A 16726-nucleotide genomic window follows, 5' to 3' on the forward strand; every position below is an offset into this window, starting at 1 on the left:
ACATTGTCTCAAATAAATATATTTTTTAAAGACTGTACATACATAAGATTTTTTAAATAAAAAGGAGCCTACACCTGTGGCAGTGTTGCAGTTGTCCTCAGAGGAGTATTCTGATCATGAAGTACCAGAAAGTAGTGGTAGTGGTACTGATATTGAATACTCGGCATCTACAACAATAGAAGAACTTGATGTTGACGAACCAGCACCAAAAGAAGTTTTAGCTGGCAAAATTTCTCTTAATGCACAATGAGCTACGTGGAAAATTGAAAATCATATTGAATTTTCCATATGTAATCAGCTATTGAAAATTCTACATCCGTACCACCCTGATCTTCCTCTGTCAACTAGAACTCTGGTGAGAACACCTACGAAAGCAGTTTCATTGAAGAATATTTCGCCTGGTCTATTACCATTTTGGTATTGTGAAAGGAATATTGGATACTCTCTTATCAATGAATTTTCAAGAATTACTTGTACTCCCCTTCCTTTATACGTTGGAATTGATGGTGTTCATCTTACAAATAGCTCCTGCAGTCAGTTTGGGCCTATTGTTGGCCATTTGCCGTTCATTAATCACCCCCTTTTCCCATTGGGGTTTTCCATGCTAATTCTAAACCCACTAACTCCAACGCATTTTTATTAGATTTCATTGAGGAAGCCGAAAGGCTTCACGAAAGGGGTTTCTTTTTTCGGAAAAAATATTTTTTAGTCCTCATTAAGTCATTCATTTGCAATGCACCTGCAAGACCAATGATTTTGTGCATTAAAGGGCATTCTTCTGAACGCTATGGTTGTGCCAGATGCACAGGGTTCGGTAGAATTCTTAGTCTATTGAGAACTAATGATTCCTTTAGAGAGAAGCAATGTGTGCTCCATCATCATTGTCGTTCAATTTTGGAAAATCTCCATTATCTCAATATGGTTAGGGATGTCCCATTGGACCCCATGCATCTTCTTGACCTCGGTGACATGAAAAAATCCTTGTTTTGATTTTTGGAACAAATATAAAGAAAAGAAATGTGCCACAAGTTACATTACACCACAGAACAGTGGATCAAATCGATTCCTTCATTACTGAAACAATAAGAAAGTTTATCTCCAGAACAGAATTCGCCAGACAACATCGGTCGAGCAAAGAACTTCCTCGTTGGAAAGCATTTGAATTTAGAACTTTTCTTCATTACTTACTACGTGACCTTGGTCCGTCACTGACAATCGTTTGCTAATGCATTACTTTCCCGTTTCGTTACCCAATCACAGGCTCTTTATTCGAATTTGTTTATGTCTTACAACATTGATGCTTTGTTCCATTTGTTTTCCGACGTCTTAAAATTCGGGCCACTTGATAACTTCAGCGCCTATCGCTTTGAAAACTATTACGGAAAGATGAAAAGGTACCTTAAGAAAAATTACAAACCCCTTCAACAGCTTGTTAAACGGCTATTAGAAGAAATCCAAATTCATAGCTTTATCACACGAAAAATGTCAGCCTCCAACAAAATAGAATGACACAATAACCTGTAATAATCTGTAAGTATCGTAACAAGACGAAACCGTAATCGAACCCCTGATAGGCGATGAGACAAGAGAATTGCTATCATATAATCAACTTCTAGAACAGGCTCGGGCAATTACGGACCTTGAAAAAACAACAGATAGGGTAGAAAACACAGAAGATATCTCTACAGATTTCCAAAACCTAGAACTAATAAATGAAGAGAACCAAGATCGGGCATGGTTTTATCAGCAATACGGAAATACGAGAATAACAGAAATTCCTGTTGACGATCTTATTTTTAAATTGCAGTATTTACTTCGAAGTGAAAAAAAAATTGGGTAAACAAACAAAGAAGTAGGATTAGCTTTAAGAGCATTATTCTTAACCGACCCCACAATTTTGACACCAATTGAACTCTTTAAGCACTGTGATCTAAGGTCGTACTACGAAAGTACTGATTCAGAGTATGAATCAGTGCACTCGGGAGAACAACAAAGTAGGTAAGAATCAGACTTAGTGCCCCAATCTTCAGTAACACTCGAAACTGAGGAGGAAACTTCTAAAAACAGCGTACCCATCAAAATTGTAAGAGTAGAAATCCACACGCAAGGTGATCAGATTCCTTTAGATTGTCCTAAATCGACCCCTAGTACCACAACAATCACTTGTCCGGCGGTTAATCATTCACAGTCAAGTATGAATACTAAAACTCCTCAATCACAGTTAGCGTCCACTCCGTGTAACTATTTACCGCATCAAGGACTACAAAGTAGGAAAGTCTTCTTTACTCCAGCGTCGATCGTTGACCAATCAAACCAAATCATGCAAAACAAACCGTCAGAAGAAACAAACCAAGACATGTCCATTAAAATATACGTAAAAGAATTGAGCCGTTTGATGGAATCCGGAAAGGATTATGAGGATGCTTCTAAATTGTATTGTGCAACACGTTCTAACGAATACTAAACGTTGCATTAATTCCTCTCAGAAAACGAAGCATAATGGACAGCCTGTTTTTTCAACTAGCTCTCAGCCTTCATATCTTACCTCAACCCCTTTACATACACAACCACTTGCGTTAAGTGGACAAAGTGTAAAAATCCCAAGCATGTTCAATAAGCAAAGTAATAACGGAACAACGCCAAAGTACTCAGTTACCAGCCCAATTCCTAAAATGAATCCCTTAGTAATGTGTCCGTCAAAAGTAAACAGTATAGGAAACACAAACAATTTTATTTCTAACGCCATCGATAAAAATAAAAAGTTACAACAAAGCCAAGCAATGACGTTATTTAGTAACGTCGGAATTTACGTAGACCGTGGCGCTCCGGTCGCTTTGATGACTGGCTTTCACATCCAGAATCAGTACTGGTTTAAGGCGATTTTGAGGAGCCAACAAAAATTATCTTACTACGCTCCAAATTGTATGGTGAAGCGGCTGATGAGTTCGACAACTTTAAACTTGAAAACCCAATTAGCGCGCAAATTTACGACAGAGTAAAAGAGCGTTTAATCCCTGAGGGTATATATGTATATATACCGAAGGACTATAACAATTTTAGGGTGTGGGGTATAGGGGGTAGGGTAGTAGTAGTAGATCTCAGAAGGTTTAATGTCCATTATGTATTTCCATATACATTTTTTCCCTGAATGACCAATCGTCCCCAAATTTTGTACAAAATTCTGTCAAAATTTGATACGTGGTATAGTGGTTTTTCATTTGATTCTATTACAGTTTAAAAAAATTAATTTGCGTAATTGTTACCTAGCTGGTTGCCGAATCCTAGGCAGTGAATTCGCATTTGTTTGCGTAACCTTACAACTGTCAATGCATTGCAGTCAGTGTAGAAGGCTGTATAACAGTCACTAAACAGTAAGTTTTTAACAAACTGTTTTAAACAATAGATTTTTATATATTTTTTTATATTGCAGTAGTAAACATGCTGCCAGAACGGAGACTATGGAGAAGAAAGTTACACAGTGGCGACAAGATACCAAATTTTTGATGCTATATCCACATGTATTATAGTGGTCATCTGAACAGGTATGTCCTCAAAGCCATTATTGTGCTGGTTCACCACCAAAAAAAGAATAAAAAATACAAAAAAAACTAATTTGCTTTCTGTATCTTTGCTGGCTGATATCTTGGATTAGGGCAAGTTTGTGCCCTATGGCCCCTCTGTAAACACTAAAAAAAAATCAATTTTTTAAGAATAAAAATATAAAAAAAACCTTAACTTACGTTGTGGCAAATCCTGTGTTTGGCAACTTTGTTGACATGCCTAACTTTTTTCTTTTTTGATAATTTTTTTTTTATTCCCTATGGATTGGGAATTTCAGATGGTGGAGCTGGACCTGGAGCTGGACCTAGAGCTGGTGTAGATGGAGCTTGATTTGGAGCTGGACCTGGAGCTGGTGAAGTTGGGGACGGTGGAGTTGGGGACGAAAAAGCTTGGGACGGAGTAGTTGGGGACGGAAAAGCTGGGGACGGAGAAGTTGGGGACGGAGTAGTTGGGGACGGAAAAGCTGGGGACGGAGAAGTTGGAGACGGAGAAGTAGGGGACGGAGAAATAAGTGGTGGTAAAGAAGATGAAGAAAAAGAAGAAGGAGAGAAAGAAACTGGACGAGGAAGAGAAGAAAATTCTGGAGAAGGAGATGATGGAGTCGGAAAAGGTGAACTGGGAATGGGTGAAGAAGGATAGGGGGCAGAAGGCGAAGTTTGGGCCACAGCATTTTCATTAGCTCTACTTTATACAAAAATAAGTATAAATTTTTAAATCTAAATATTATTAATTATCTATTATAACTTACCCTAATTCACGCTCTTTTTTCTTCCTATAATATTGCCTCACGAGTGAATGGCAATTACAATAGGAAGCTGGCAGCCATTGATTGTCCGAGTCTGGACAATTTTGAAATTTAAGAAAATACCAGACTCGGAACTTCCCATCTTCAAACACAAATTTCATTTTTGAAAAACAGTAAGTAAATTTAAAAAAAAATAAAATAAAAACAAACTTACCTGGAATCTAAAATTTCCTCCACTTCAAATTCAGGGTCGATATTTGCCGCCATTTCACCGTCAATGTGTGAGCTAGACTAATGAAAACAAGATTCAAAAAACCAACAGCGCCCTAGTGGTGACGGTTATAATCTGTCTGGGAGAGCCAATCAGATTGCCGGATAGGTGCTCCCTAACACAAACCGAGGGGGTGAGACGTCTCGCGGCGGCCACGTTGCATTTAGTCATCAACAGTAGGTCAAAGTTGAAGGTTCTGAAGTTATCTTGGCAACAAAATAGAAGGTTTGTTAAAAAGGTAGTTAAATAGGTAGTTATTATTTATATATATATAGTTATTTTTTTATTAAATATAGTTAATTTTTTCAGGTGGAACGACATAACAAATTTACTAATCCAAAAGAGAATGTTTGGCATAGAGTGCCAACGGAGCGAAAAAAATGTAAATTTTTATTTCGACGATCCTGAAGCAGCACGTTACGTTTGGAAATTGGCGGTTTTACAGATTTTTGAAATACTTGCTGTTTTAATGAGAAGTGCCACACTGATTGTTCCGTAACTTTGTCGACAGAGTCGGGCGGAGCGCGCTCTGAGCTTGAGCGAAAAAGGAGCGCGCTCGCGATTTTCACTGAGCGACGAGCGCGAGCCGCTCAATTAAAAAAAACGCGAGCTTGAGCTTGATCGAAGACTTGCTGAGCGACTCGCTCGAACGCGAACGCCATCTATCAGTCAGCAATAAAAACATTTGGTCCAAACTTAGTGCGCTTTCTACGAACGCAATTTTTTTTTGTGAAAAGATACGCAACTGTGCAGACGACACCCAAAATCTCTATTCACGTAGGCGTCTTTTTCAATACGTATAGCAAGTGTCTATAGTTTCTCTACACATAGTGAAAAATTAGATCAGATTATTGAAGATTTAGTAGGAACTTTGAGTTTTTTCATGCCACCTAAACCGAAGAAAAGTAGGGGAAGTAGTTCTCGTGAAAGAGAAGTGAAAGAAAATGAGATTGACGTTGAATCAAACTCAAATTCTGGTTATTCTGATTGTGAAGCTTTGTAAGTTACTTACTGAGTTACTGTTAATACATTTTCATTAAAAAAACGTTACTGTAAATGTCCAATAAATTTCCAGGTTAAATGAGGAAGAATCATGTGCCAACTCTTCTAAAGGTGCTGCTTCAAGTCAGTCCTCGAGCTATAAAATTACACTTCCTGCCAAGTACTTTCAATTTGTTCATGACCAGAAGAGCGGGAGGGGATTTAAAGTGAAATGCATGTTGTGCCACCTGAATAAGACCAAGTATGACAAATTTGGAAAACCTGAGTACTTGTCAATTACCAACAACTCAGTGTACAATGCAAGAAGACATATTACGGTATGATTTCTTCATTAATCTTTTATTCCTTCCCATCCTTTTAAATACTGATAAAACTAATTTATAATCCTAGGGCAAACACCCGACATGTCTATCTGATTTCAACACTTTATGTAAAGAAAAAGTTGCTGAATCCCAAGCTGGCAATGACAAAAGGAGTAAAGTGAAACAAACAAAACTTGATAATCACATCATGAACTCAAGCTCTCCTAAATTTAAACAAATCAGCTCGCAAGAACAACTTGATGAAGCAATTTTGGTGAGCTACTCATTTTGTCAAAGTTTTTGCTTAAAAACCCACCCATTAATGTAATTTTTTAAAATGGTTATTCAGAATCATATTATAGTGGATCTGTTGCCATTCAGTGAAATAGAAAACGAGGGGTTTCAAGAGCTAGTAGGTGGGTTGATAGGCCCGCTTGTCCTGAAAAGTCGGCGTTCAATGGCAAGGCTTCTGAGCAAGAAATATGAATTGAACAAACAAATTCTTATTGCTGAACTGGAAAACGTCGAACTTGTTTCAACTACTGCTGACTGCTGGACATCTCATCGTCGCAGCTTTCTCGGAATGACTGCCCATTGGCATGGCGAAGGAAAAAACTCAAAAGATATTATTCGTCGCAGTGCGTGTCTTGGGGTTCGACGCGTTTATGGATCTCACACGTACGACGTTCTGGCTAGGGCGATGGCAGATATGCATGCTGAATTTAAAATTACTTTCAAAGTTTACTGTACGATTACCGATAACGGGTCTAATTTTTTGAAGGCATTCAAGATGTTTTCATCAAAAGAAAATGAAGGCCGTCCACCACGAGGTTCCTCTAATGTAGATAATGAAGAGGAGGTAGACGACTATCTTGACGATGACGACGAAGAAGACGACGTAGTTTACGTTGACATAGGAGAAATTTTGGATAGTCATTATAATGAAGCTCGTCTGTCTTTGGAAATTGAAGAGAGAAATGGCGCTACTGAACAATTGCCTCGAAGTGAAAAAGAAGGAACTCTAAACGCTACTCTAAATAATGAAGATTCTGATTCTGATTCTGACAATGACATTTGCAACATTGTTGCCCACATTCATCTTCCTCGTCATTTCCGATGTACATGCCATTCATTGAATCTCATTGCAACAACCGACGTTAAAAACATAGACCAGCGGCAATTCAATAAATTAAAGAACAATTTGGATAAAAAGTTGTCGGCCATCTGGAACAAACAGAGTCGGAGCTCACTGGCTTCCGACTACATAAAGGATAAACTGGGTGAACTATTCATTATTCATAACGCCACACGATGGAACAGCTATTATAATTCTTTGTGCAAAGTTAACTATTTTCAATCGAAAAAACCGGAAGAGTTTAATGCTATAATGGACTACTTCAAACTGAAAAAATTGACGGTTGCAGAACAGGAATTTCTTAAAAAATTCATCAAAATAATGAAGCCCATAGCTGACGCCTTGGATGTATTCCAAAATGAAGAAAAGATGTCCGTCGGATGCGTTTTGCCTGTGTTGACGGTGTTAAAGGAAAAACTTGTGATTTTCAAAGATAACCGAAGTGTCATTCATTGCGTTCCGCTGGTCAACTGTCTATTGGAAGGGGTTGAAAGAAGATTCAGTTCCTTGTTTACCGATACGAACATGATTCTTGCGGCCATTAGTGATCCACATTTCAAGTTATCGTGGATTTCAGAGGGTGAGAAGTCAACCGCTATCGATCTTCTCAAAAAAGAAGTAGATCGGCGTGCAAGTGCATCCGTTGAGTAAGTAGAGAAGTAATGTTAATACAGTGTAAATTTGTTCATTCATATATTTTCTTTTATTAATTATAGTGCGCATGAAAGCCGCCTTGATGAGGCCAGTATAAGCGACGGCTCACCGACAAGAAAGAGAAAAAGAAATCGGTTTTTGGATGGCCTAAGAAAGAAAGTGACTACTGAAATTGGCGAAGTAGATAGGTTCTTTCATGAAACCGTCCCCGGTTCTCTTAAAGACCTTGATCGTTTTCCGACAATTAAACAGATATTTCTGTAAGTAAATCCATTTATGAAACTTTGCATCTCATGTCAAATCAAATTACAATAATATTTCATTGATTTTATAGAGAATACAACAGCCCCTTCCATCCTCAGCTGCTTGTGAACGTCTTTTCAGGTCTGCGGGACTCATTTTTGTCCCAAAACGTTCAAATTTATCGGACAGTAATTTCGACAAACTTGTGTTTTTAAAACAAAATGGAACATGTTTTCGAAACTGGCAACTTTGTCCATCAAAAACTAGCTAATAGCTAGCAAGTTGAACGCTTTAAACTTTTTAAGTGTAGGAATTAGGATATTGTAATACCTTTAACCTACTGTGATCGCTTTTAAGAGGAGTAAGAGGAGAAAATACAAGTTTTTGACAGAGATTTTTTTGTGTGAAGAGCGCGAGCGGAAAACGAGAACGCTCGTTTTTTTTTTTTTTGCGAGCTAGAGCGAAAATCCGCTCACTTTGAGGCACTGAGCGGAAAGCTCAGAGCGCGCTCGTGTTTCAGTGAGCGATGCCCGACTCTGTTTGCCGACACTTAGCATACTTTTTACAAGCAAACACTATTAACTCTCCAATCTCTGCAATGGCAGGCAACCGAAGATAAGGAAATGGATGTGTCATGTGGAATAGCTGGTATAAATTTAGAACCAAGTAGTGCAACTGTCAACAGCGGCCTGGTTCCATCGACCTCAATGTTTGAATCTACAGAGCCACGAAGTTCTAGCGCAATGGCTGAGTATCAAATAGATAGCCTAGGCAGTGTTCGAGCCAGCCTTCCGCATTTCGTCTCATCCCCAATGGTTCACGTTGTAATTGCTACTCCTGGTCGTGTATTAGATCTGATGGAAAGAAGATAGCTGTTATGGACCGTTGCAAGGTCCTTGTACTGGATGAGGTATGTAGTCTGTGTAGGTTATTTGTTGCATATATTATATGTTGTTGTGAGCATTTAGGCCGATAAATTGCTTTCGCAAGACTTCATGGGTATGTTGGATCGCATAATTTCGTTCCTACCAAGCAAGCGCCAAATATTGTTGTATTCGGCAGCGTTTCCTGTAACTGTCGAGGAGTTTATGGTAATGAGAACGTGAATTCCTGTTCTATAAGAATATATACATAAATATATTCACAATATACATGCACAAATTGATAACATTTTAATTGGCAGAGAAAACATATTAATAACCCTTACGAGATCAATTTAATGGAAGAGCTCACGGTGAAGGGTGTGACACAATATTACGCGTTCGTCAAAGAACGACAGAAAGTTCACTGCCTCAATACGCTCTTTTCCAAAGTAAGTTCTTATTCCCTTTGTTATTTGTTGTTTTTGATACTGATGAGTTTTTGTTGGATTCCCCTTCTTTCGTCTGAGTGAACATCAACATCTGAATTGCTTTTATTCGTTTTCTCGTTCATGCTCAAATAGAAAGATTTTAATAAGTTTTTTTTGTGTGGTACAGTTGCAGATCAATCAAAGTATTATATTCTGCAACTCGACCCAACGCGTGGAATTTTTTGTCGAAAAAAATCGTTAGACAAAAAGGAGAGGCAGCAGCCGTGTGTAAAAAAAAAAGAATTTATCTGGCAACGAAGAATTCATCTGACAACGTTGCTTTGATCGCACAAAAGTGGAAGCGTCTGTTGTCGTCCAGTCGTAGTCCCTTCTTCCGTTAGTCGTCACTTGGCCAACTACGGTCTCATTTTTGTTATCGGCTTTTCTCTTATAGCCGCCCAACAATTGGGAAACCGTTTGACGTCTGAGGAAGCAGCTGCAGCAGCCCGTCGCACACACAAAACTTTCCGAGTCCAGTTTTTTAATATTTTTTTCTGCGTTTGTTTGTCTTTTGAACGCACACGAATGATATCAAGCCAACGTCACATAGTTCCATAACGAGGTGATTTCTTACAGGAATGAACATTGAAATTTAAACCAAACAAAGAAGAAAAACTGCCAAAAAATTCAATTGCAAAGTTGAGGCTAGATTCAAAAGACATTTTCGTGTTTACCTTCCCATTCAAGTTCTCACATCGCCTGGTCTCCATCGGCCATGATCCGTTGCTTTGCTTGAATAAAAGTAGAAGACATTTTTAACTAAAGTTGATTAATCAGTCGTCGTTGTTTCTAACAATGGCATAAGATTAACCAGCTCATTTTTTTAAAACTAAAGTTGATTAATCAGTCGCCGTGGTTTCTACCAATGGCATAAGATTAACCTAACAACACAACAAGCAGCTCTATAGAAGAAATAATAAAGAACGAAGAAGAGAGAATGAGAAAGTGGTGTGTATGGTGAAGATTTTTCAAGCGCGGTCAATTCGGTGTGTTTTTTTTTTATACGGCCACAGCATCTTTTATTGCAACTCATTCATTCTACTAGGCACAGTGTGTTGTATATACACAAGCTTGGTGGCTTTCTGTCAATCGAATTCAAATTGTTTATGAAAATCAGAGGCCTTTCCTCCAGCCTCGTTTGCCCATGCACCAAGACGCCGTGGCTGTTGAGGCCACATCCTACTCTCTGCTCGTCTATTTGGCACGTGATGGCATCGGTGATCTCCAGGAGAGGGTCGTCACTTGGCTCAACACGATGCGCATGGTGGATGGTGGTTTTGTCTCCATCTACGCAATTCTTTTTGTATCTTTATCCTTTTAATTCAGAATGGCATTATAACGTTAATGTTTTGTAATCGTAGGACAGCATCGTGGCTACGGACGACAGCATCGTGGCTAGCAAAGTGTTTATGCGTGAAGGAGTCGAACAGCAAATTGAACGTAACCGATTGGATCAAATGCGCGATGCAGCCATCAATATCCAGAGGGCCGTATGGACCCATCAGTTGAGGAAGGACTTTCTCATTCAACGACGAAGTGCGGTGTTGATCCAGGCGTGGGTCCGTCGTTATCAGGCTCGCAAAAGATTCAACACCATCCGACGTGGTGTGATCCTTGCCCAGGCTCAATTCCGAGCCACTCGTCAAAGACGATTGTACAAGGAACTTAGACAAGAGTTGCAACGTAGAGAGGCAGAACGAATATGTTATTATGGTATTCGTTCCCAGAGAATGTTATCATTAATGAGTTGTTTGCTTGGTGGATGATGAACATTTACGCACTCACGAGTGTTATGGCACTTGGCGAATGGGTCCAAAAACAACCTCATTTACAAGCAAAATCCCTAGGTAGATATAGTTATGCCATAGTGTATTTCTTTTCCTTTTTACGGTCGGTTAAGTTTTGAGATAAAGAGAGATTACGTTTGAGTTTAGAGATAATTGAAGAACATTTGAATTTTTGTGTTTTACGTTCATTTATTTACATGCTTGTTAAATTAGATGCCAAGTTTCTGTTGAGATATTTACGCGGATGCAAATACAGCATGGAGAAGACAAAGAAGAAGCTGGACCTGACGTTAACTTTACGCATTGCCCTGCCGTAATTTTTCAGGGATGGCATCCGATGTCTCCTGAAAATCAAAAAGCTCAAAATAAGTTTGGGGTATAATTTCATAATTTTATTTCCCCTTATCGGTCCCACGAAAACACTCCCGTCTTATCACACGAAAACCAAGGGAAAATGAAGTTTTTTAAATTATGAGCAATGATGTGAACGTAGTATTGAATTGGCAACAGATTGAGAAGATTCAACGGGCCAGTTTTATGATTTGGGATATAGTGAGTGATGAAGACGAGTAGATGTTTGTTGGTCAGATTTCTCCGATAACGCCATGAATCACTTTACGGCCATGCCGTTCGCCATGATGAAGAAGCTGATGCCTTGTTGAAAGTATTTAATATCTCTTTGTTTTCAAACTATTACGTAAATTCCTTTTTTTTTCTTTCGCTAGGATGCTTCGCCAGTCCGCCCGAAGAATGGAATGAACTACATCCACACGCCTTCCATCTTTAATTTGATCAACAATCTTGGTTGTAACGGTTGTGAACCGCAATAGTCGCCCACTGTAATAAAAATCTCGGATAATAATCAGAACACACTGTTCCTCATCATGTGTGGGTTGGAGATCTTAAAGCTGAAAATGTTTTGGTTTGTTCACCATAGGAAGATCACTGCCATTCTCTTTCTACTGAAATCCGGAGGTAAAATCAATGGAGGTGCTCATTTGGTTAGTTTGGGTGTCCGAGGTAATATCGACGATGGCAATAACTCCATCAACAGTGTTGGTGTGCAGAAAGCAGAATACATTGTGAAAGAATGCTCACGCTTCGTCATTCAAGGGACGAAATCATTTTCCGCTATCGAAGTTAAAAACAATCTTACGACCAACACCGTCTATGAGGTTCGCTAACATGACATTTGTATTTCATTTTCTTTGTTTTAACTAACAACGCGTTGCAACGTGATTGTAGGGCATGGTCAAAAATAATGATTCTACAGAAAAGCGAGAAAGAGCAGCATTTCCCCGGATGATTCGTGGGCGTTCACGTAGTATTTGTAGTATATAGTTTATTTACATTCAACCCAAATTATTCGGGAAAAAAATGAAAATGAAACGGACCAGACTCCTTCAGTATTAAATCAACTGAGCCATTGGGTTAAGGTTTTGAGAGGGTGTAATTCAGAAAGGTAATTAAAGTTTGTTGAAAAGGGTTGCAGGGGTAGTAGACGCAAGTGACGACTCGTTCGAACACGTGAAAGTGCAACATAAATACCATGGTAAGTTAGTGAAGGTTGGAAATTGCGTGGATTAATATCTAAAATCAACCGGTCACATGTTTGGCCTTGCATTTTATGGACAGTAATGGCAAAAGCCAAAACTACCGCATGTGCCTTCCCTTTAACTGTTAAATGGTTATTTTTCAAAGGAAAATGAATTTTGTGCTCCTCTGCCTGGGACTTCAGTTTCACCGGAATAACAACTTTATCTTTGAACAAAGATTTATGTTGAAATAAAACTGGGTCCAAAGTTGGAACCTCAACGTGTATATATGTGGGTGGAAATTTAAGGAAGATATCTGACCCATCATTGTTCACCATCATTTCCATTACACTGTGCATATCTTCAAGTGGACTTCAAGTCAAAGAATGATAAATAACTGGGGTTCCATTTGAAAGTCCTAGAGAAGGATTATTATTTTGGGTAAGGTAACCTTTAAAAGTCAAAAGAAAATTATTTGACATACAAGCGGCTTATGTTTCTATCATTATATTACCTGGGGCACCAGCTACAAAACAACGCTTTAGTGCCGGTATGGTCTTGTAAATATGTTGATGGATGCTCGTCGTGATTGATGATGCCAAATCTCCAACTAAAGGAATTTCCCAAATGAATCTTGGCGTTTTTTTCTGCAAAGCCTAGCATTTTGATTGTGAGTTGTTAATTAATACACGTTCTTTATTGCTGGTGACAACAACAGGAGCCCATTGCCACAAACTGTCTTCTTGAATGTCGTTGGTTGTCAAAATTTTTATTGAGGCAAGGTGTTCAGAATTTATGTAGCGACATCCAGGATCAGGCGTTCTCATTTGATTAAGCATTGCAGCGTGATTAGCGTCATCGGCAACCCTCATTTGTTGTGAAAGCTCAAATTTCCTAAATCGGCTAAAAAGAAGAGCTCCTCTGGTTCTTGGACCAGGATCTCCATTTTCTATTTCTTTTCGGTCTACGAGAAGTTTCATAGTTGCACTATAGAGATTGTAAGGTTCGGCAACGGGTGGTAACTGATAAAAATCACCCATTAAAAGAAAGGCGATTCCACCAAAAGGAGATTCCGGTTTTCCCATTAGTTGTTGTAGACGGTTGTCAATTTGGCCAAGAGCTTCAGGAGAAATATATGATATTTCATCAATTGCCAACAATATAAGCTTGGACGTGGTAAGACGGGAACGAAGTTGGTTTAATTTATCCGTTGACAAGTCTGGGACAAAAGTCGATTTCTTCAAGTCATTGATCGTAAAGTTGAAGTGATTGTGTATGGTTCTACCATTAGGTAGATTTGCTGCTGCAATACCAGTAAAAGAAACGCACATTATGCTGTATTCCATTTCCATTTCTTGTGCAGCATTGTTTATGCAGCGAGTCAAAAATTATTTTCCCGTTCCTGGTCCGCCATGAACAAGAATATGAATAGGATTCTGAATTTCATATCCATGCATATCTGCTTCGCGTTGTGCCTAGACAATTATGAAACGTTAAGCGTGTTAATTTCAGGAAGTAACTAAGAGATGACATGTAGTTAGTGATAGCATCGAGCAATTTATCGTGGAATAACTAAAACTGAAAAACTAATACCTAAGCTACCATTCCAACTAAAGATAAATAGTAGAAAAAGGTACATTCAAACATACCTGAAAATATGTTTTGCAGCAATCAAAAACCAATTTTTGACCCCTGTTCAATTGGTTTTCATCAACCACGTTATACTCATTGCTGATGTTTCTTGGTATATCTGATGTTATTACATCATCACTCCCACATAACACAAGGCAGTCCGTCGGATGTCCGACAGATGTCGGGGTCGGATGTTGAGTACATCTTTTTTATATCCTCCGGACAGCCCGATATCCGATTTGGATGTCGTATGGATATAATTTTTTTGGGTTTTGACCGCCCTCAACAGCGCCGTCGGGCATTCTAAGGATATCCGAACGGGCCTCATTTGGCTATAAATATGACATGTATTGGACCTCTAAACTAGAAAAAATATTAGGCTACTTCAGGATTCGAACTCGGGTCTCCCGCACTACGGTTGAATATTATTCCACTGTGCCAATCTATATATATATTAAATTACATTTTCGAACAATACAACCGAATTGTTGTAAAACACTTGAGCTTTTCCGATAACAAATCACATACAGGATTTTTAAGAAGTCAAGATGATGTCGAACTTAGGTTTAACCAGAAGTGAATAAATTGAAATTAAACAATTTAGGCTAAATATTTTTTGAATTTTAAACTTCAGCATGATTTATTAAGTTTAAAGTAGTTTTTTATTATTTGAAATTAAAATCCTATCATAAGTATACTTGCTTTGAATATTATTAGATGCCGAATAATATTTATTTTCTGTAAGTTAATTTCCAATGGCTTGGTTCCCGTAAGCAAAATGGAAAGCCTGTGCAAACAAACTCACGACTTACATATATTTTATTCCTTTTTTGTAATAAATTTACAAATAAACCATCCGGCAAATAGATAATTACTCCTTTATTTTTTCAATTTTTCGTATTAAATGCTGGACTTAAAATAATAATATGTTCAAGGGTAAAATTTGAACAAGGTTAAGTTTACCCCTTTTGGAAACAAAGAAATTTTGACAATTAATAATGAAACTTAGTGATCGGCCCCAATTAGTTCTAATCGAGTTAACCGCCCCGCCCCGATAAAGTGCATTCAATTTTGAATTGAGGTGCCACTTTTTCAACCGGGGCGGTGCGGGGAAAAATTTGAGGTTAACCCGTTGCCCCGAAGCAATAAAAAAAAATGCCGTTCTTTCGGTTTCAGAGTAAAAATCGGGGACAGCGGGTAGAACGATCTATTATCGGGGTTGTTATCGGAAAGATCGGGTGAAACAGTCAATCGATAATGTTTTTTGCATTAATGATTCGATTGATTGCAATCCAATTGATTGAAAACCCCAATTGAATTCGAGGAGAAGAATTTTCCACCCTGAGCCATGCCTCGATGGCCCGAAATGAGAAACCCGATTTGCAAAAAAGTGCCCCGATTGGCTCGAGGCTGATCCTTAAATGAAACAATTGAAAATCTTCTTGGCTGTTGGAAGGAGGTCCGCAGAATATAATTTTCGCACATCCATTGCACTTCCAAGGTGACTAGCCGACGGACATCCCTAGAACTACCCATTGAGTACATAGATATCTAACGGATGTTCGGCCATGATTCGGACATCCGACGGCAGAAATGTGCTATATGGGCTCACTTGCAGCGTTAGGTCATCAATGTCTTCATTTTCCTGTGGGCGAAATATCCGAAATTAATAATCTTACAATATATATACTTGTACGTTAGAATCACATTGCTATCCAGGTATTTAAGTCCATTCAATTTCATGAACATTTTTGGCAGACCATTTTTTTAAATCTTTATAAATTTATGGGAAATCAAAATATGTAAAGAATTCATAAAATTCCATAAATTTCTGACCACAATTAAATGCTGTACAAAAGAGAGTGGACATTTCATTACTTTCATTCATTGTTTTAGATTTTCTTACCTGAAAGTTGGAACTCAAATTTTTTATAATTTCAGCAATATCTGGTTCTATCTCTGGAAATGCATGAATCACCCGTTGTGCTTCAATTAAATTAAGTTGAGGTACCAAATATCCACACTCTATACCGCCATGAATTTTTTCAAGAGCCGCCTCGGTTGCTTGTAGATATTGATTTTCTTTATAATTTAAATGACTCATTTGGTCATCAGCAGCAGCTTCAGAGCGTAGCAAATCAATAGCTAATTGAGCTGTTTCACTCGATAAGGTTTCATCCTCAAGAATAGGTTCCTCACTGGGTCAAATCTTCCAATTGGTGTCGAAGAATCAGGTACCCCCCATATAGTAGCTGATCTTCTAACGAACTTTTGAACTGCAGCTCTTTCGGTACTGCTCGTACGAAAACCATGACTCATATTCAAGATCCAGCGTAACCGAACGACATCAATAATTGAAGATCCATTGCCATCAATACCATTTTCAAGCTCTTTGATGAATTTGCAAAATTCGTACCATGTTAGAGATCCTGGAAGGGTACCATTTCCATTATCGTACCTTAAATTTTGAAAAAAATAGATATTTGAATAGTATTTTTCCTTATAACC

The 16726-nt window shown here is 38.4% G+C and overlaps 2 protein-coding genes and 1 pseudogene across 2 annotated transcripts; 2 read left to right on the top strand and 1 right to left on the bottom strand.

Moving 5' to 3' along the window:
- The first annotated feature begins 5977 nt into the window (after positions 1-5977).
- Positions 5978-7767, top strand: LOC116933669. The gene is made up of 3 exons (XM_045176685.1): positions 5978-6155; positions 6231-7650; positions 7733-7767. Exons 1-3 carry the CDS (start codon positions 6090-6092, stop codon positions 7765-7767), a joined length of 1521 nt encoding a protein of 506 aa, XP_045032620.1. The 5' UTR covers positions 5978-6089.
- A 3114-nt stretch (positions 7768-10881) lies between these two features.
- On the top strand, positions 10882-12235 carry LOC116926931 (annotated as a pseudogene).
- Positions 12236-12960: 725 nt separating this feature from the next.
- On the bottom strand, positions 12961-13932 carry LOC123474470 (ATP-dependent DNA helicase PIF2-like). Its single transcript, XM_045176686.1, has 3 exons — positions 13276-13932; positions 13101-13233; positions 12961-13037 (listed from the first exon to the last, which is right to left on the bottom strand). The coding sequence occupies exons 1-3, from the start codon at positions 13930-13932 to the stop codon at positions 12961-12963; spliced, it is 867 nt and encodes a 288-aa protein (XP_045032621.1).
- Between the last annotated feature and the right edge of the window lie 2794 nt (positions 13933-16726).

The sequence above is a fragment of the Daphnia magna genome, linkage group LG7 (assembly GCF_020631705.1).
Source record: "Daphnia magna isolate NIES linkage group LG7, ASM2063170v1.1, whole genome shotgun sequence".
Lineage (NCBI taxonomy): Eukaryota > Metazoa > Arthropoda > Branchiopoda > Diplostraca > Daphniidae > Daphnia > Daphnia magna.